This window comes from Theobroma cacao, chromosome 2 (genome assembly GCF_053813885.1).
Source record: "Theobroma cacao isolate CCN51 chromosome 2, ASM5381388v1, whole genome shotgun sequence".
NCBI classification, from domain to species: Eukaryota; Viridiplantae; Streptophyta; class Magnoliopsida; order Malvales; family Malvaceae; genus Theobroma; species Theobroma cacao.
In genome coordinates this window covers 50,323,682-50,343,551 of record NC_142640.1, presented here as the reverse complement: position 1 = coordinate 50,343,551, position 19,870 = coordinate 50,323,682, and the positions used below count along the sequence as shown (strand labels likewise).

General features: G+C 34.9%; 4 protein-coding genes across 5 annotated transcripts; 2 read left to right on the top strand and 2 right to left on the bottom strand.

Annotated features, from left to right (window-relative positions):
- The first annotated feature begins 1,111 nt into the window (after nt 1-1,111).
- Nucleotides 1,112-5,929, top strand: LOC18610485 (serine/threonine-protein kinase PBL34-like). 2 transcript variants are annotated; one of them, XM_007046166.3, is made up of 7 exons: nt 1,112-1,747; nt 3,537-3,871; nt 3,993-4,128; nt 4,518-4,654; nt 4,760-4,883; nt 5,139-5,642; nt 5,737-5,929. In XM_007046166.3, the coding sequence occupies exons 1-7, from the start codon at nt 1,534-1,536 to the stop codon at nt 5,838-5,840; spliced, it is 1,554 nt and encodes a 517-aa protein (XP_007046228.3). In that variant the 5' UTR covers nt 1,112-1,533; the 3' UTR covers nt 5,841-5,929. The 2 variants fall into 2 exon arrangements, with proteins under 2 accessions (XP_007046228.3, XP_088660113.1); XM_088803987.1 differs by having other exon boundaries at nt 1,117-1,747; nt 5,139-5,929.
- Nucleotides 5,930-6,117: 188 nt separating this feature from the next.
- Nucleotides 6,118-10,771, bottom strand: LOC18610484 (2-oxoadipate dioxygenase/decarboxylase, chloroplastic). Its single transcript, XM_007046163.3, has 7 exons — nt 10,455-10,771; nt 9,284-9,433; nt 8,977-9,192; nt 8,178-8,299; nt 7,826-7,989; nt 6,736-6,890; nt 6,118-6,483 (listed from the first exon to the last, which is right to left on the bottom strand). The coding sequence occupies exons 1-7, from the start codon at nt 10,683-10,685 to the stop codon at nt 6,388-6,390; spliced, it is 1,134 nt and encodes a 377-aa protein (XP_007046225.3). The 5' UTR covers nt 10,686-10,771; the 3' UTR covers nt 6,118-6,387.
- A 1,391-nt stretch (nt 10,772-12,162) lies between these two features.
- On the top strand, nt 12,163-15,769 carry LOC18610483 (hypersensitive-induced response protein 1). The gene is made up of 6 exons (XM_007046161.3): nt 12,163-12,322; nt 13,318-13,510; nt 14,000-14,120; nt 14,595-14,686; nt 14,768-14,864; nt 15,098-15,769. The coding sequence occupies exons 2-6, from the start codon at nt 13,322-13,324 to the stop codon at nt 15,454-15,456; spliced, it is 858 nt and encodes a 285-aa protein (XP_007046223.1). The 5' UTR covers nt 12,163-12,322; nt 13,318-13,321; the 3' UTR covers nt 15,457-15,769.
- A 340-nt stretch (nt 15,770-16,109) lies between these two features.
- On the bottom strand, nt 16,110-18,436 carry LOC18610482 (mitochondrial outer membrane protein porin of 36 kDa-like). The gene is made up of 6 exons (XM_007046159.3): nt 18,277-18,436; nt 18,114-18,181; nt 17,555-17,665; nt 17,195-17,281; nt 16,829-17,037; nt 16,110-16,625 (listed from the first exon to the last, which is right to left on the bottom strand). Exons 1-6 carry the CDS (start codon nt 18,323-18,325, stop codon nt 16,319-16,321), a joined length of 831 nt encoding a protein of 276 aa, XP_007046221.1. The 5' UTR covers nt 18,326-18,436; the 3' UTR covers nt 16,110-16,318.
- Nucleotides 18,437-19,870: the final 1,434 nt, after the last annotated feature.

The window sequence follows — 19,870 nt, the reverse complement described above, 5'->3', positions numbered from 1 at the left end:
GAGCGAACTTTGGCTAGGACAGTTATCTGTCAGGGGCATTCTAAATTTCATGTCAGGACTGTTTGCCAGTGCTATTAGGGGGGAAACAAATGAAGGTCTGACTGGCAAAAACTTGTTTGGTTCCCTTGTCAAATTCCCAAAGGCACTCCCTCATTGCTTGGATGACTGTTTTTAAACAGACTACCAACTACTAATAGACTGCACAACTGGGGCATTTCATGTTACTAGCAGAAGCAGTGATTGCTTTGCAGTAGCGGAAAGGACTCTTTGTCAGGATATTTTGCACATGTCTGGTTTACAGAAGCAAACTGGAGATTGACATCAAGAATGCTGTTATCTACTTCACTTGGAGGGAAAGGAACTGCAGACATTTCTTGGGTCAGAAAGCTAATACAGTTTCAGGAAATCCTGGAAGTTCATTGCAGAAACTATCAGAGGGGAAGCTGAGCAGTTTTACAGGCATTGCAAAGGGATAGTGTGAACAAATGCTCTCTGTAACTGTTTTTACTGCCAATGTGCATGTTTTTAGCTGTGAATTCTAGTTGCTGCTTCTCAGTATTCAATTGTAGCAGGCCCCCTGGTTCGAGTCACCGTGATTGCAAAGGATTTATACTTAAAAATATGTAAAAGTATTTGTATTAAAAAATATTTATATATTATCACTTAAACACAAGTATTATTTATAAATCTTTTAAATGTGTAAAATAAGTGAAAATACTTATTAAAAACAAAATGGAAAAGGGAGGCATGAATTTTTCAATGTCGACGCGCGCGTTGGCGTCCGCCCACCGAAGTCGGACACGTCACCATCCAAGTAGGTCCCACTTCTTATTTTATATTTTTTTGTCTATGCCCACACTGCCCACGTTTTTTCACCCCTTCCCGGCTGCCCGAACTACCCTCCTCTCGTCTTTCTCAACGTACAATCCCTCCAAAGCCAGTAAGGGGTAAAATCTGTCTCTCACCGGGCACCTCCTGCCCCCTTTTTCTCCGGGCAGCCCCATGTTGCTTTTTCTCTAGTCTTTGATTCGATTTAGAATTAAAAAAGAAAAAATAAAATAAGAGAATCAATAATAGTAAGTGAAGAAGAGAAGTGAATATTTTTCCTTTTTTTAATCTTTTTAATTTTTTTTGCTTTAAAAAACTTTTAAACTATTCAGCTCAGCATTTCAGCTTGTGAGTACATTTTCGTGCTTTCAGCTGAGATTTATTAATTCCATCCTCTAATAATAAAGAACCCAAAATAGAAAAGAAGAAAAGAAACAAACTTTGTTTTGTTCTTAAGCATTTTCCAAGCTCCATCAACATCCTACTTTGTTTTTTTTTTTGTTTTAAATTTGGGTTTTTTTTTTTTGGGTCTGGTTAATTTGATCTGGCTCTTTCCTCAACTGGGTTTCTCTTGTTTTTAGCTTTCTCTACCTTTTTTTTGAAAAAGTGGGGTTTTGGGTTAGAACATTACTAAATTTGGGTACTTTTAGTTTTTGTGGGGTTTTGATGGTATGAGAAATTGTTAGGGCTAGAAGAAGAGAGAAGATGGGATTAGGTTTGGAGGAAGGAAAGGTGAAGTCTTGGGATATGTGCAAATCAAAGGGAAGGAAGAAGAAGAAAAACAGTGAAAAAGAAGATCTTGATGATGAAGCTGTGGTAGAAGAAACAGGGTGTTGGGTTAAGTTGAGGCTTATTGGAAGCTGCATTTCTGCAAGATCCAAAGTTGATAGTTCTGTTAGTGGGACCAGTACTCATTATGGTAATTTTTTTTATTTTTTTCTTGCTAAATGTTACTTTTCTTTTTGTGCTTTGCTATTAAATTGTAGAACTTGTTTCTTTGTTTTTGGTTACCTGGAATTACTTTGAATCATGCTCTCTTTGGCATGTTTTGCTGGATGGAAATGATATGTTTATTGTCATGATCATTTATTGATGTGAATGTGCTTTTGGTAGTTTGTAAGTAGCTTGGAGATGACAACGGGGAAGCCAAGCCAAATGCTAGCTTTTTTCTTTTGGCTTGGTGCAGCCTTTAAGATGCTGCATCAAGCTTAGTGAGGTATTATTCAAGCAGTGTGTTTTCACTAATATGATTGGGGCCAATTAGTAGAATTTAACTAGCTATATCTCTTTTGAAAGTGGGGATTTTATTTTTTTGAAATTTTGCATCCAATGAGAGTTTAACCAAAACCTTGAGCGACTTAAATATATTATGAAATTTGGAAGTTCCTGTCTTGTTCTCATGGATGATCTTGAAATTTGGAATGAGTTTGTTAATGTGAAGACAGAAGAATGGATGACAAAGGACTGAAGATTTATTTACTTTCCATGATGCCTTGTGTCAACCAATAATTTAGTTGCTCAACTTGTTGTCGGTTTCATTTTCTCTTGCATTCTGTTTTGCTTTCGTGGCAGAATCTTTTTAACTTGTAATGTGTTCATTTCTTGTAAACTTTACAATCTTCAGTCTTGTTGCGTGGAAAGATAGGTCTTGGAAACATTGTGAAAACTCTCGTTCTTAGCACTAGAGCTGATTGTCTGCCACAATCAATTTCTTTCTACATGGTGTTTGTTATTGTTTTAGAGGCTAGGGAAGGAAATCAGTTGCTAGTTGGAGAATTTGATATAAATCTTTTGTTCACAGACTAATTATAGAATGTGAATTTAGGTGGTCTGAGTTAGATATTAATGCTGAACTCTCGTGGATGATAGCAGCAAGTCAATGTTTAAGTGAAGAAACAAACACAGTGAGAATACGAAGTGAAGGAAACTGCAGTCTGTGACCAATCTTTTAGAGAATTAATTAATAACTGGATGACTAATTTAGGAAACAAAAGTATTAAGATTTGCAAGTATGCATTTTAATAATTTCCATTTAAGCAAGGTTAGTAGAAATCCAGAATTTCTTAAATGAGAAAGAGGTTTGTTCTCTGGCCTAAAAAGAATAGTAGATCGTTTTTATTTGGGAGCAGTTACGGGCTACGGTAGTGACAATAGGCCGCTAAAAACTTGTGGGATGATATAATGGCATGTTTGAAGCAGTGTAAATGGAATATTCTTTTATTGCTGGTAGTTTGAAAGAAGGTTTGTCTGCCAAACTTAGCAGCAATTTGTCAAAGTAGTTGTATTTGAATGGTGGTAGCAGAATTTAGGTTTGTCAGTGCTGGTGTGCCTCAGTTTGGGTGTTTCAGCACTAAATCGTTTTTGTATGAATATAGTTTAACTTTTACGGTCTCCTGTCTCTATTTCTCTCTCAAAAGTTTTACAGTCCATTGTGATTTGTTCTTAGTAATGGTTGAAACCATCCTCTTTAGCAGTTTGTATTTACTGCTCCATTTTAAATGAATTTGAGAAACTCAAAGAAGTTTTACCAGATATATATACTAAAAAATGGACTATATTATCACTGTATCAGCATTCTAATCATGCTGGAACTCATATGGAAAATGGTAGAAGGTGTGGCAACTCAAATTCCACAAATATGTGTTTTTCCTTGTAGAGACCCATATAATTTTATCTTCTAACATGTTAATCTGTGCATTGATGAACAGATAGCAAATCTGCGAATGATACCAGTAGAGATCAACCAACAGCTCCAGTTGTCTCGTCTACAACCACTAGCAATGCAGAAAGTAATGCATCTACTTCCAAACTTGAAGAAGAGCTTAAAGTTGCATCCCGGTTACGGAAGTTCGCATTTAATGATCTAAAGTTGGCAACTAGAAACTTCAGACCTGAGAGTCTCCTTGGTGAAGGTGGTTTTGGTTGTGTTTTCAAAGGGTGGATCGAGGAAAATGGAACAGCTCCCGTAAAACCAGGCACTGGGCTTACTGTTGCTGTTAAAACACTCAACCATGATGGCCTCCAGGGTCATAAAGAATGGCTGGTTTGCACCTTTCCTCAGCATTTTTACTGTACAGATTATGTCATACCAGTGCCTCATTTTCTTCCTGTTTTCATTAGAACCATTTAGTCTTTTGTTGATTCTTGGATCATCAATGTGGCAGGCCGAAGTTAATTTTCTTGGTGATCTCGTCCATCCTAACTTGGTTAAACTTATTGGTTATTGCATTGAAGATGATCAGAGATTGCTAGTGTATGAGTTTATGCCTCGCGGAAGCTTGGAAAACCACCTTTTCAGAAGTACGTAGTTGTTTTTTCATCTTTAAGACCAATTTTTTGATCAATGATATTTTACTTTAAAATGTTCATTTTTTTAGGACATCATGAATGTTCATTCACAACCTATAAATAGGTGGATTTCAATCACTTGCTATATATATTTTCTTGTGAAAATTGAGTGAACAAATTTCATCTCTTTCACATATGGCTGCTTTTTAGATTGAAGTTTCAGAAATAATGGATCCCCAATCTACTTCAGAAGATGCTGACCTCTTAGATAGTCTGTTGTATTACTGCTGAACCATGATAGGTTACATATTTATTATAGCTATATTCTCTAGTTGGGAGTTTTATGTTCTTAGATAACATTGTAACTCTCTGTTGTTTATTGCAAATTATGATTTATGCAGGATCCTTGCCTCTTCCGTGGTCCATACGGATGAAAATTGCACTAGGTGCTGCAAAGGGTCTTGCCTTTCTTCATGAAGAGGCAGAAAGGCCAGTAATATATCGGGATTTCAAAACCTCTAACATCCTACTAGATGCAGTATGTGGCGAAAGCTTTAACCTCAATAAAAATTCTGTTTAAACAAAAAAAAAAAGAATTTTTTCTTTGGTGTGGATTACTCATTATAGTAATTTGCCATTTCAGGACTATAATGCAAAGCTTTCTGATTTTGGACTTGCCAAAGATGGTCCTGAGGGAGACAAAACCCACGTATCAACCCGTGTGATGGGAACATACGGATATGCAGCCCCAGAATACGTAATGACTGGTAAGCTTTACTTAAAAGGAGATGCTTCTAAAAGTTTGCCGACTTACATCCCCCTTCCCCATTTTTAATTCCCTCAACCTTATCCTTGAAAGTAAAAAGATGTGCAAGTTAGCTTTTAATTTCGATTGCCTGCAATTTTCTGTATGTATTTCCTTGTTTTCAATAACATTCGTGCTTATCCCTATGAAAAGCAATGCCTTGTTTTTCTATTTCCTCCTTATTGAGTCTAATCAGATGAACATAATTCTGTCTCAGGACATCTTACATCAAGAAGTGATGTCTACAGTTTTGGTGTGGTTCTACTTGAAATGTTGACTGGTAGAAGATCCATGGACAAAAACCGACCTAACGGAGAACACAATCTTGTGGAATGGGCTCGGCCTCATCTAGGAGAGAGAAGAAGGTTCTATAGGTTGATAGATCCTAGGCTTGAAGGTCACTTCTCAATTAAAGGTGCTCAGAAAGCTGCACAGCTGGCTGCTCACTGTCTTAGCCGCGATCCAAAAGCCAGACCTTTAATGAGCGAAGTGGTGGAAGCCTTGAAGCCTCTACCGAATCTCAAGGACATGGCAAGCTCATCGTATTATTTCCAGACAATGCAAGCAGAACGCATAGGGTCCAGTCCGAATGCTAGAAATGGTATCCGAACTCAAGCCGGATTGCTTTCCAGGAATGGGCAGAGGAGCCTTTCCATTCCAAACGGTTCCCATGCTTCTCCCTATCACCATCAGTATCCCTATCAGTCACCGAAACCCAATGGTAAACCATAATGTTGGGTAGTTAATTATCCTTTTTTTCCTCGACCTCATCTCATCATTTTACTTCCTTTTCCCTTTCTTTTTTCTCGGTATAGATGTATTCTGTCAAAGCATTTGTTCCCAGACAATGGAAAAAGCAACAGTGAAAACATGCTTGCCTCATGTTGTGTTTAGGATGATAGCCTCCCCAGCAGGATAGTCATGGCAGGTGAAAGCTTGTAGAGCACAACGCCATGTTAACCATCTGTTGCTTTAATCTATTTGGAAATATTAAAGATTTGCTCTCTCCTTTCTGTTTTTTCTTCCTTGATGTACACAAAGTGCTTGTTTCTTGGTAGCATCCGCTTGGCTGTAAGAGTTGCCTGTAGCGAACATTGTCTCTCTTGGTGAGTAGCCTTTTATCCCGATCAAACACTGTTTGGCAATGAGTTGTTAGATCATTGGCAACTAGTCCATCAATCATTTTGAAGAATTCCTTGAAGGAATTTAGAACAAGTCTAAAACATATGATTAGTGATTAAATGTAGAATCATGGTTTGTGATATAGCCACGGTTCAAACTCAAATGGACTCTTTAACTCCTTTCATTATACTACAGGGAATTATTTTTAGCACTTTGGACAACTACGACACTAGTTGATTTACACTTAGATCTATGATAAGAAGACTAACTTATTATGGGACCTCTGGCTAGATTTACCCAGAGTTCCAGCCATGATCCTGATAAAGATGTTGGTATGCACCCCATCAAGCTCTTCTTGTAAGCTGCTCTTTCGATGTGCTCTCAAAGATCTTGTCAGCATTTCCAACCTCAAATCCATCTCGCCTGTGGAACTCTTGAACCTGTGCAATTAAGTTCATAATACAAGTAGTCAGTACCTGTGAAGCGTTTATAGTAGTACGTATTTTTGGCAGATTAATCGATAATCAGAAGATTGTGTCTACAGAGAAGCAATGACATTAAAACCATTCAAAGCTAACACTGTGAGCTAATATCCACAATGGATCCGTGTAAATACTAGATTTTTTGTACATTCACTTAAGTATCTTATTGAAATTAATCTCTCTTATCAACAACCAAAATATTGTTAATACCTCATTCTCAGGCAAGTTTTTATATTGAGGCAGCACAAGGCGTTCTGCGAACTCGATGTATGAACAGGGGACAGACTCATTGACACCGTCAGAAAAACAGAAAGGGATTGAATCTGCCACTGTTGAACTTTGCAGCAGAAGACCATCAGGACTCACTGAAATGGAGGAAATAAAGCCATTAAATTGTCAACTTCATTTTCCAACCAATAACATGAGCAATAATTGATTATTGACAATATTCAACATGGTCATAAGCAGCATATCTAACAGACAGAAAAATGAGTATACACATGAAAGCTGTTGCTAGAACAGCAAATGGGGTTGAAGGAGGAAGGAAAAAGACAACAACCCCTAAATAAGCTAAATAGCTATTGCAATATGAAATGTTCTGAACAATTTCTAATCTTGCAGAAAGGTTCAATAGTTTACTTGTATAACGGAATAATAATCCCAGCTGCGCCAAGTGCATGTTCATTCAAGATTTCTTATTCATTGATGATTACAAGGAAGCATTCAGAAAAGAATACATTTAACCCCTAAAGTTGGAGCTATTCACTAGACATTTATGCACAACACCATATGCATATTTTATTGTTGAGTTTTAAAGTTAGGAAAGAAATACAGAGAAGCTTCTAATCTTAGCCTCTTAATGGCTGGAGAAATCCAGAGTAACTATGAAAAGCTTGAGAGCTCCTCAAAAAGCTTTAATTTTTTCTTATTATCTGGTTGGCACCAAGTATTTCCCAGGTTATGAAGACCCTTAACTCAAGCATGATTACAGAAAACACACACACTCACAAAGATACATAGCATTTTTACAGCTTAATCCATTAAACCCTCTTCTTCGCGCCAGAATGCCAAAGGAACTTTTCATTCTCTAAAATTAAAATTAGAGCAGCCAAAAGCTATCATTTCATACTTTGAAAGACCTGCTTTTATGAGTATTTAGTGTATTCCATTCATCTCATATCCTTCCTATTCCATTCTATGACATTTGACATTGAGAGAGGAGTCTGCTTGATATAACTATCAGCAATTTCCATGTATGACTAATATAAAACAGCGTGAAGTGTTTCAAAAAGTTGCAAACCTTTTAAAACTCCTCCTTCAGAATTCAACTTGAACCCATTCTGTTCGATGAACTGGTTGAGGCGTTTGATATTCCTCAAGTTAGATTTCAGCCGATGAGTGGAGATAGTGACATGATTGAGTGCATAGCCATTGACAAGGGTCCAAGCAGCATATTCACTTTCCCTGAGCATTAGACAAATGTAAATAAGCATTTGTAAAGGAAGGCTTGTCCATAATCAAAGTCAATCACCTTAGTTCGTATAGCACTAAGATGTCAAAAGGTAAAGTCCGCTCATTTTATATTGTTAAATGTTCTATCTTCCTAGAGAAAATATGTTTGCTCAAATAAAGAAAGACAATCAAGTAAATACCCTGCCAGTTGTTGAAATTCAGAATACAAGGGCTTCTCCCATGTTAAAGATCCCAGAGAACTTGCAAGAGCTGCATATTTATTCCCACTACCAGATTTTTCAGTGTATTTTCTGATTATTTCCTGAAATATCATTGTCACTAAAATGAGCAGATGAGAAACAGAAACAAGATGCAAGGACAATGCCAGATGCAAATTATGGTCTCCCCATTATAGCATCTTTGGCTAGATTTCTGTACAAATAACTGAGGGATCTTTCTATGTTAGAGAAAAAGAAAGGCATAGTTTTTTATATTAGGGCTTTCCCACATTAATTATTGACCTTGAACATCATCTGTAAAACAGTGGAGATGAAATCGTAGAATATAAAAAAAAAAAAATCTGCTAAAACAATTATCAGTTTAATCCAACTCTAGGCAAGAAAATTCATGAATTCTACTGGTCTTACAAACATTTGGAGGCCTGATAGACGCAATTCACATTTTTAACTAGTTTCACTTAAGATAAATAATATTTTGGAACCAACTGTGATACCCCACATTCACATCTGATGCAAATATGATTGTTAAGACATATATAATAATCCAAATTCATTATTACTAGTAATTTGAGCTTGAATTTTTGAAGATCACATGGTTTAGGTCCGAAATGTTATTGAGCCGGTGCTTAAACTTGAGTCGTTATAAATAGTATTAAAACCTGCACTAGTCCGATGTGGGTTTCCACGTTGCAAGACCACGTGGTTCACCAACCACGGCCAAAAAATAACGTTGACTTAAACTGCACCAGTACAGACGTACCTGAGTTTTGGGGCTCATTTGATCCACGAGAAGCTCTGAAATGAATACTCTTGGCAAGGGCCCATTAATACCACTGCCACCATCTTGTGAGGAACTACGGGGAGGAGAAAACCACAAGGCTTTCAATTTTTTAGCAGGAAATCTTAGTTCCTCCTGTTGTGTATACCCGTAGTCCAGAAAAAAGCTTGCAATGGAGCTAATCCCATAACCATTTACCTAAATTACCAAATGAGATAGAATTCAGAGCTCAATATAATTAATTAAGAACAATTGATTCTCAAACAATTTGAAAGCAAAGGCAGCTTACCCCAAAAGTCCTGAAAGCCAGATGATCATAGCAGATTTGTTCGTCATCAACAGAGTGGACAAGTTCCAAGATGGCTTTTGCAGTGGGGTTTCTATTTAAATAGACTGTTTCCATACTTGTCAAGACATCTCTGAAAAATGATTCACCTCCCTGCAACAAAGATAACATATAAGAAGTAAATGGTTGAGATACAAATATTGGACAAAAGTAAAGTAAAAAACTTGAAGATATTCACATTGAGAAGGCCAGAGATTGGCTTTGCCAGCTTCCAGGACCAAGTTAAAGAACTCTGCAACATCTTTTTCCCCTTCTTTTTTTCCTAGGGAGGGATGAGTCTTAACAAATCTTTGGTTTTAAGAAGTTCAGTTTTATCTTAGCTCTGTTTTCTCCTACTTATAAGGCAGAATCTATCGTGCTGGACGCCAATATAGTAAACTAAAACGTGAAGAACCAACACCTGCTTATTAAATTACCCTGCTGGATCTCTCTAGAAAGTATAAAGGAAAAAAACTCCCTTATTTTTGTAATAATTTTCACTGCTTTAGTCACACATACAATGCATAATACCAATTTTTTTCTAGTTATATTAATAAAAAAAAGATTTATCTTTTCGGCTTTAAATTTCAAAATTATCATGCACTTCTTACAATATAAGTTTAAAAAAAACCATTTTCACACAAAAATATTGAATATATCTATACATTACTTAAATTTTATCAAATAAAATCACACAAAAATCTCCATAAGTTTGTGTTCTTTTACTACTATAATTGATCACTTATTATTCACTAATTACTTTATAATGTAGAATTTAAATAATTTAGATATTAAATTAATCATATAATCTATCACTTAAGCTTAACTCAAACACTGAGAAAGCGATAAAATTTAGATAAAAATCTTAAATTTGAGCATTTTATTAAAAAAAAAAAAAGATGAACTATATATCATATGAAAACAGAGCTTAAAATTATTAATTTAAAATACGTAAAATCGGTGAAGTTTTTGTTAATACTTTACGTGTTCAGTCATCTAGCAGACTCTAGCAGGCACGTATACGAGAAAAGAAGAGCAAGAAAAACAAGAACTGTAAGCTGAAACAGTTCCACAATGAAACATTATTTCACGAAAGATTATCATTCTTTTTCACTAAGAACAAGAAGAGGATCACCTCGTGACGAAAAGAGTGGGATTGAAAATCTGATTTAGAGGCGGAAACGGTGCAAAACTTTAGATTCCCGGACGAAACTGAGTTCCGGGTAAATGAAAGGTGGCTGAAGGAAACGAAAGCACGGCGTAGCGGTGGAATGGAGAAGGCGGCCAGAGACGGTACCGGAGAGGCGGTTTTAGTAATCGCCGACGAACAACGACACGAGGAAAACATCGTTGATACTAGTCTCATGAGATTCGTCGACTGTAAAAGTATCAACTTTACTGACGGGGTACCGATCAGAGAGTACTTTTCGGTTCTTTCCTTTTTCTGAAATTCCTAGAAATCCTTTTTGGTTATAATTATTAATTTATAGTCTTACCACTTACCTTTTTTACCAATTTATGACGTCATTATAGCTAAGCAATATTTTTAAAAATAAAAAGAAAAAAGAGTTACAGTGGTAATGTTGCACGTAATTACTGTGGTAAAGTACGTGATCACGCAGGATATTGCGTGGTGATGAGAGTGGCTAGTTGGAATTGCGTCCGATTCTAGCCAGAAGCCCATTCCAAGCCGGCATGCACTATTAAAAGTGTCTGGATAGAGATTGAACGTGGACATGTCTTGGCAAATTCTTGATAACCATTTGACCTTTATTTTGTAGGGGCAATCGGGTACTCTCGACACTAGGTTAAGAGCAGGCATATTGTCTTAATCATAAATATGTAAATATAAATATATACTCTCGACACTAAGTTTAATGCTGAACATAAACATGTAAAGATAAAAATTATATCGATATTAAATTATTGTTTAGTTTTTTTAAAAAATAAAATTTTATTTATAATTACATAATGTAAATTTAATTTTAAAAAAACAATCATAAGGTAATTATATTATGTTTTGTTACTGAATTTAAAATTGATTTTAAATTAATTGTTTCGGTGATCCTTGAAGATATTGGATCGATTCACATCATATGACAATCATATATCGATTTCATTTTTTTAAAAATCTTGTAATATTTCTTTAAATATTGTAAAATTTAGGGTTAATCTTGAATTAATTGCATTAATAAACTTCGAAGATATTGGACCTGTTAGATGTTAACTAAATGGCCATGGAATCCCTTGGCCCACCCAAATGGTCCATATTGGATGTGCCCTCTCTTTAGGAGAACGACGTCCATAACAGTATGGAAATGTCAAGTTATGAACCCAAAACAAATTTGGTGTGAACCACTCCATTATTCATTTAGACGTGATCATCGGATCAGCATGCTTTGATTTAGATCAAAATCGGATTAAATTTATATAAAAAAGCTTTTTATTTCTATATCATAATAAAAAATTCTTACTTTTTAATTTATATTCACAAATAACTTTTAAACGTTTAATAAAAAATAATAATTGTCAAATTTAATGAAAACGTGTACTTTTTATTTACGAAACAATGGATGTATATTTAAAAAAAAATCTTATTTATTCTACACCAATTATGATGAATTCACGGCAGTTACCAAAATAAATTTTTTTATATAAAATAAAATAAAATAATTGAGAAATTAGATCCTCGTTAAGGGATATAGTGACGACTTTATTTCCCGCGTGGTTTGTAAAGCGACGGCGCAAAATATCTTCTACGCGCTGAAACAGACAAAACGACTAGGGAATAGAAAGACTTGTCTCTTCCCATTCCGTCCCTATCCCAATTCGTCGCACTTTCTCATACGTCGTCGTCTTTCCCCGAAATTGCTTTAGTTCTAATTCGAACTATTAAATTATCATCAAGGAGTATCAGATTGCGCGACTCGCGAGCGAAGAGCAAACTGTGTTTTCACGATTTATTTGCCTCTTTCTCGGAATCTTGAATTCCTTCTTGTTAAGGTAAGCCAAGATCTTCCTATTTTTTCTTCTTGGAGTAATGCAATTCTCGTAATGATAGATTGGGTTTTCCATTTTTTTTGCTTTCTTTTTTCGTTTTTGATTTCCCTCTGTAGTTTTGCTCACTGACTGTTGTTTTTGTCTTTGGTTCTTTGAAATCATGAAAACACTTGATTTTCTCATTATTTTGACCTGAAAGTTTCTTGGAAAGCTTCGAGTTTCTTTATGAGTTGACTCGGTTTTCACGTTTTGCGCCATTGATATTTGAGTCAACTGTAAACGAACCTTGATTTTCTTATTTCAATGAAGATTTGTTTTTGTCTTACGTGGATACGATAATACAGTATTTTAATGACAAAGGTGTCTCTCTTTTTTCTTTGTTTTTTTATTTCTTTTTTATTTTTTTAATGGTGGTAGCTCTCACTTCTCTGTCCTGAGCTGTATAAACAAATAAAGTTCTCTTAGTTCTATTAAACACAACGTTTGCTGACTACTTCCATCTTTTGAAAAGGTGGTTTTATTTGGTGGGTCGTTTATCTGCACCCTTAATTGTTATGTAATAAGAAGGCTTGAATCGTATTTGCTTTGTAGTTGAGTATATATTAGAGAACCCGTCACGATCAAGGTTGAAAGATTTAACGAAAGTTTCTTTCTTTTGTTCTTATCTTTTCGATTTTATGTTTGTGGATGTATTCATGCTTGTTGGTATCTAAAAACCTCGAGTATAACCGGTAACAACTGTCTTGATTCTTGACATGGGTGTCATTTATTTGTTTATTACGTTAGATGTGATATATTAGTATGAGTTTCTTGTGTCTTAGTTGAGTATTTAAAGGAATTGTCGGAACAGTTTGTTTGGTTTTCTACAAATCGGACGCAAAATGTGTGTGAAAGAAAGATTGATTTGTTGTGTGTGTGTTTTTCTTTTTACGTGAATTTAATCTTTTGATTGGAGGCTGTGTATGCTTATTGATGTTGGAATAATTGATTTGTATCAGAAAAATGGGGCAAGTTCTTGGGTGTATTCAAGTGGAGCAGTCAACTGTAGCTATTACAGAAACCTTTGGGAAGTTTGATGAAGTGCTTGAGCCTGGTTGTCATTGTTTGCCTTGGTGTTTCGGAAAACAGGCAGCTGGTTTTCTCTCCTTGCGTGTGCAGCAACTGGATGTTCGATGCGAAACAAAAACCAAGGTTTGTTGCATAATTGATATCCACATGACTGGTACATTATTTTGAATTTTCAATCCAAAATAGCTGTTATTGTTTTAGAATTCATAATATGGTTTGATTGGATAAAATGCTTCTCATAAGATAAAAGGAACGAGTTATTGATAATGGAAGTTTAAATTTTATTGTTTGGAAAATATAAAGAGAAAGGTAATAATGAGTTTGATAAGGCAGTCAGAGCACTTAATTATTTTTCTCAAAATTTCTGAGCGTTTGGTTCTTTTTCCATCTAATTTGTACTTTTATTTATTTTCTGAGGGGTTGAAAGAGAAACAGTTATTACAAATTGATTGAGAGATTTTATTGTAAAAAGCTGTGAGAAACAGTGTTGAATGGAGTTGATGCATGGTTGGTTATGTGCTCTTTTTAAGTGAAAAGCATTCGCTGATCTGTCTAGAGTGTGGACCTCCATCTATTACTCCTACCGACTCTGATATTTTATAATGTCTTCAGGATAATGTGTTTGTGAATGTGGTTGCTTCAATTCAGTACCGAGCCTTAGCAGACAAGGCTCAAGATGCTTTCTATAAGCTCAGCAATACCAGAGCTCAGATCCAATCATATGTCTTTGATGGTATCTATGTTCTAACTTTATCTTACTTTGTGTAGAAAAGTGAATCACAGCTGCTCTGCTCCATCTTCTTCTATTTCTAATATCTTTTGATCAACTCTATGTCTAATATCTGATCTGTGCTTATTTTAAATTTGAACAATTATTGCTACTTACGCCTCAAAAAGGATTTCCTCATTGTTTGGGACCTTTCATATGATTTTTCCCTTGGCACTGTCTCAGGAATCATCTGAACCTCATTCCATTTCTCGCCTTATAGAGGATGTGAATCATTTGAATTCTCTCTCTAAAGTTTTCTCAGCTTTTTGCTCTCAAAGATTTTGAATGTTTTGAAGAATTATTCTGTGCTTTGAACCCTACGCAATCTGTGTTTATATTAATCAAGTCTACTCATACTTTACCTGGCCAAAATTCAAGTCATTATGTTTTTAGATCATAGTTCTGAGGATGAACTAATGGAATATATTTTTTATTTAGTTATTAGGGCTAGTGTTCCAAAGTTGGATCTGGATTCAGTATTTGAACAGAAGAATGATATTGCCAAAGCTGTGGAAGAAGAACTTGAAAAGGTATTGCTCTGTCCACTATGTTGCTTTAGGACTAACCAAAGTTGTTCAGACTAAAATAGACCTGCTATTGTGGATCTTTAGGCCATGTCGCATTATGGGTTCGAGATAGTTCAGACCCTTATTGTGGATATTGAACCAGATGAGCATGTGAAGAGGGCAATGAATGAGATAAATGCAGGTATATTTTGCAGAACTTTATGAATACTTGTATTTATTTTTCTGTTTTAGTTGGCTTCCTTGCCCTTAATTTATTGAAACTGTACCTTGTTAGTCAATGTTCGTACACTTGCTAGCCTTGGAATATTCAGAAGAGCTACCTGTGCATCAGATGAAGAAATTATGTTAGGATAGTATAGCTTGTTTAACCATTAATATTGTCTATCCTGATATATGTTTACTTGTCATAAATAGCTGCTAGATTGAGGGTTGCTGCCAATGAGAAGGCTGAAGCAGAGAAGATACTGCAAATCAAGCGAGCTGAAGGAGATGCTGAGTCAAAGTATCTGGCTGGACTTGGTGTAGCTCGGCAGCGCCAGGCTATTGTAGACGGACTTAGGGACAGTGTGCTGGCCTTCTCTGTGAATGTACCTGGGACAACATCTAAGGATGTGATGGACATGGTTCTTGTGACCCAATACTTCGACACAATGAAGGAGATTGGTGCATCATCAAAATCCAACTCTGTTTTCATCCCACATGGACCAGGTGCTGTAAGAGACATTGCTAGTCAAATCAGGGATGGCCTTCTCCAAGGCAGAACCATTGAGTAGCCTCAAGTCTTGCATAGCATTTTGGTTAATAACAGTAGGGAGTGGGAATCCGAATTCGGCCTAAGCATCGTTACCCCTCCTTAATATGATTGAGATTTATGGTTCAAGTTTCCTTTCTAAATCTTTGGACTTTCTCAATATGTACAAATTTCCTTTCTAAATCTTTGGACTTTCTCAATATGTACAAAAACAATATAGTAGGAGTAGTACATGCTTGTTAATAAATTGGGTGTTGAGCTTCGTTATTGTACCTAAAGATATGACAGTTTTTGGTTGTGGATAAAAAGATTTAATGGCTTTTCATCTGTTGCTACCACTTGTGTATTATATTTGATACACTGTCAATGAATAATTTCTATACGTTTATCATTTAGCATTGGTATATTTACGAGATAGTAATATTTGATCCATTATCGACAAATATAAACCCTAAACCCTATTCGGATTGGATGATTCTGTTTATGATGTATGTGAAAAATAACCAACACGGTTACTAGTCACTACCAAACACTGGAATCCAGTTGAAAGAACTCATCTAAAATCCAACACTCTGGACTGAATTACCTCAAACAGCAATTCATCTGAAAATCAAGCAAATACTGACCGATAACACCCTGCCTGCAATATTAGTGACTGAAATTAAGTAAAGCAAGTGAACTAATAGCACGTAAGCAACACTTGATTTCACAGATGAATAGACAACATGAAACTTGTTCAACAAATTGCTGATTTCAGTTCGCGAATCGCAATTATTTTTTACAATCCATGACCATCAAATCCGTAAAAACTACATTATTTCTCTCCAGTCTCCACCAATCAAAATCAAGGTCTGCCTTCATTCACACAAAGGTAATAGTTTTGCCTATGGCTTGAGTAGCAAGGCCATCCCAACCTTAGCACTCTTTTCAATTGCTCTGGTGTCCACCTCCCCAGAGATAGTTAAGAGAGATTTTGGGCGGAACTCATGCTGGATCAATGCACTTGCTCGGCCAAAGTTGTTCCACCGAGCCTTCACTGTGGTCAATGGGTCAAGTTCGTACTGCGTACCAAATGTGAGGGTATTCTCATTGCTTGAAAAGCTATGGGTAAGCTCCGCACCAACTGCTGTGTTAGTCAATGGGCTAACAATGTGATAGTAGGAAGCCGTAAGATTGTCACATTTATCATTGCTGTAGTTATTCACAAAGATAACAACATCAAAACCAGAAAGAATAATGAATTACATGCACAAGTAGCACAAATGACTCAGCCTAAGTAATGATCAGGATCATATAAAGCAATTGGCTTCTTAAGGGATCAATTCCATGTACGAGAAAAACTACTTATGCAGACCTAAAAACTTAGCCCCAACTCCGGAGAAAGGACTACTTACACAGTCACGGAAGCAATGAGGTCAGAATGGGTAAAATTCAATCCAGCATTCAATTTGGTGAAGTTCCCACTGGCAGTGTCAAATGAAAGATCAGTTCCAACAGAGACACAATTGTTTCCCACCACACCAGAGAAGTTAACAAGAGGATTTGCAGTCAATCCAATGCTAGTGCTAATTCCAGCATACTCATGCTGGTATTGCAGTTCCACCTGTTAAGAACAATAGAGACCTAGTCATGCCCACGTGAAGCCAATAAGTGTAGAGAAAGGAAAGGCTAAGATAGCCACAAATCATTAGTTAAACCAGCATGTTAAAATGGTATTAGCAACATAAATTTTAATGAGAGGATAAGGAAGTCTCTGTTACCTTTCCAGACCTTTGATCAGGGACAACAAAACTAAAGATAGTCTTCAACCCAGGTGCCGGCTCATCAACAGTGACAGTGGTGAAAAGCTACAAAAATTAAAAAATTCAAAACATCACAATGAGATCATATCTAAGCCTAAACCAAATTGACAGCATCAAAAAGTATAAAAACACAGAAAGCTCATTGCCACAATTTTTAAGGGGCGATACCACTTTGCACAACAATACAGGACAATAACATCAACTGTATTTGTGTTCATGAGAATGAAATATTCATGCATGCATGCATGCAGAAACTATATGATTATGGCCTTAGAGATACAAGCTCTTATTGAACTGTAAGAACACTGAATAACTCACTTTCGAACTAGTGTCGACTTTCACATCAGTTGTGATGTTCTTGTTCTTCAGCTGAGTGCTTACATCAGCCAAAAGCAATTCACCTTTCTTAATCCCAGTTGATGTGATTGCCTGACACGTATACCGAATTAAAGAATCAAAATATCAACTAGATAAGAAATTAGCATATAAAAAAGGAAACAATGAGCCAAAAACACCAACTCTCTAGATCAATCATTCAATCAGGCAAATAATTTTTTCATGCAAACATATCAAATAAAGATAAAATGTAGAGAAATCATATGAAATTTTATAATTAAGGAAAAATATTAAAATCTTAAACATAATAACATGCTTCCATCTACATTACACATAATAGTTTTGACTCAATCAACACAATCATTAATAACTGAAATAAAATAGTAAATACGAAATCAGGCCCATAAAACAACGCATATATAAATATATATGTATTAATCTTAGAAGAGTTAATTAAAGTCAAAAATCAAATTAAAATAATCGAAAATGAACAGCTTAAGTTTTATGAAATCAGCTGAAAAAATTAACAAGAAAAACTCACGACTCCATCGGAAGTGTAAGTAGTGACAGTGAACTTGTGGTCGCCCTGGTAATCCTTGTAAAGAAGATCTGAATTTTAAAAAAAAAAGACAAAATATAATTCAAAGCAGTTAAAATGAAAAAAAAGAAATGAAACTAAAGTAGGAAACGAGAGATTTTTTCACCTCTAGCCTTTTTGCCGATCTCGGAGTAGAGACCAGGACCTTTCCCCATGCTTTCTGTTTTTTCCCGAGAAAATGGAGAGGAAAATGAGAGAAACGAGGGCTGGTTCGGGTTACTGACTTTTGGCTGTGCTTGCGAAAGACAGGGAAGAAAATGAATAAATCAATAAAACCCTAATTAATAAATATTTCTTGTTTACAGCGAGGAGTGATTTTGGACCGTTGATCTCGTGTTGAGAAAAACATTCGCTGTTCTTGGCCGTTGATATCAACCCCAGGATTGTTGCGACCTCGAGAATCGAGGATTGGGCATATTCGCTTAATCTATTTTTTGGTTCCGGACCTCCCGTTTTAGAATGGAGCTGGATAATATTCGGCTTTGTATTTCTTATATTTTTAATTTTTTTTCATATAATATTTTATATTTTATTAAAATAAATACGTTCTACTTTTAAAATAAATAATATTTTTAATTCCGTTAAAGAAAATTATTAAAATATTTTCAATTAAAAATTTAATTTGTTTGTAACACTTTGAAGTATTTTGATAGCTTTATTTTAAAAAATTTAACAACATAACATGTTTTTGAAAAAAAATGAAATTTATTGAACGAGAGTTAATTAAACAAACATGAGATATTATATAAGAAAAATCGAAACTATAAAAATGTAACAAAATCTATTGAGCGAGAATTAAATTGAAAAAAAATATATACTAAAATATAAAATCAAAGTTATAAAGATAAAACGAAAATTTTCAAGTGAGAGTTAATTGAAAACAAGATAAAGAAAAACATGAGATATTATATAAGGAAAATATATAAATAAAATTGGAATGTAATGAAATTTATCAAATGAGAGTTAATTTAAAAAAATTAAGATGCTATATAAAAAAATCGAAATAATAAGGATGTAATGAAATTTGTTAAAAGAGAGTTAATTGAAAAAAATATATAAAATACAATTTTAAAAAATTGAAACACTTGAACATTTGGTTCATTGATTGATGCATTATTTTTCTATCTAAAGAGCAAGTTCGAATCCTTCTTCTCTCAATTATAAAAAAATATAGAAGGATCGAGACTATAAAAATGTAATGAAACTTATTATTGAAAAAAATGTTATATGATAAAATTTGAAATTATAATGACGTAACTAAGATTTATGAACAATTTCATAAAATGGGTTGGGGCCTTTGGCAAGGCTTATCTGTTTTTAAAAGTTGAAAATTGGGTCAAATGACATTTTTCTTTTAGTAGAGAAGGCCACCATTTCAATGCTGCTTGGTCCAAGCTCACAATCTTTCCTTTATTTGATGGGTTTAGACTAGCCCAATAAATTTTACTTTAAACAAAATCTTGGGTCGGGTTAGAATATCGGGCTTAACAACTACTTCTTCCGTTCTACATATATTATTTTATTTTAATTTTTTAGTTTAAAATTTTCAATTTTGATTCAAATATATTAAATATTTTATCAAATTAAAATTTAATAGTTATACATTTAAAAACTAATTTATTCAAAATTATCATATGAGAAACAAAATGAAATTAAAGTTAAAAAAATTGACAAGAAAATTTCAAAAATTAATAATAATC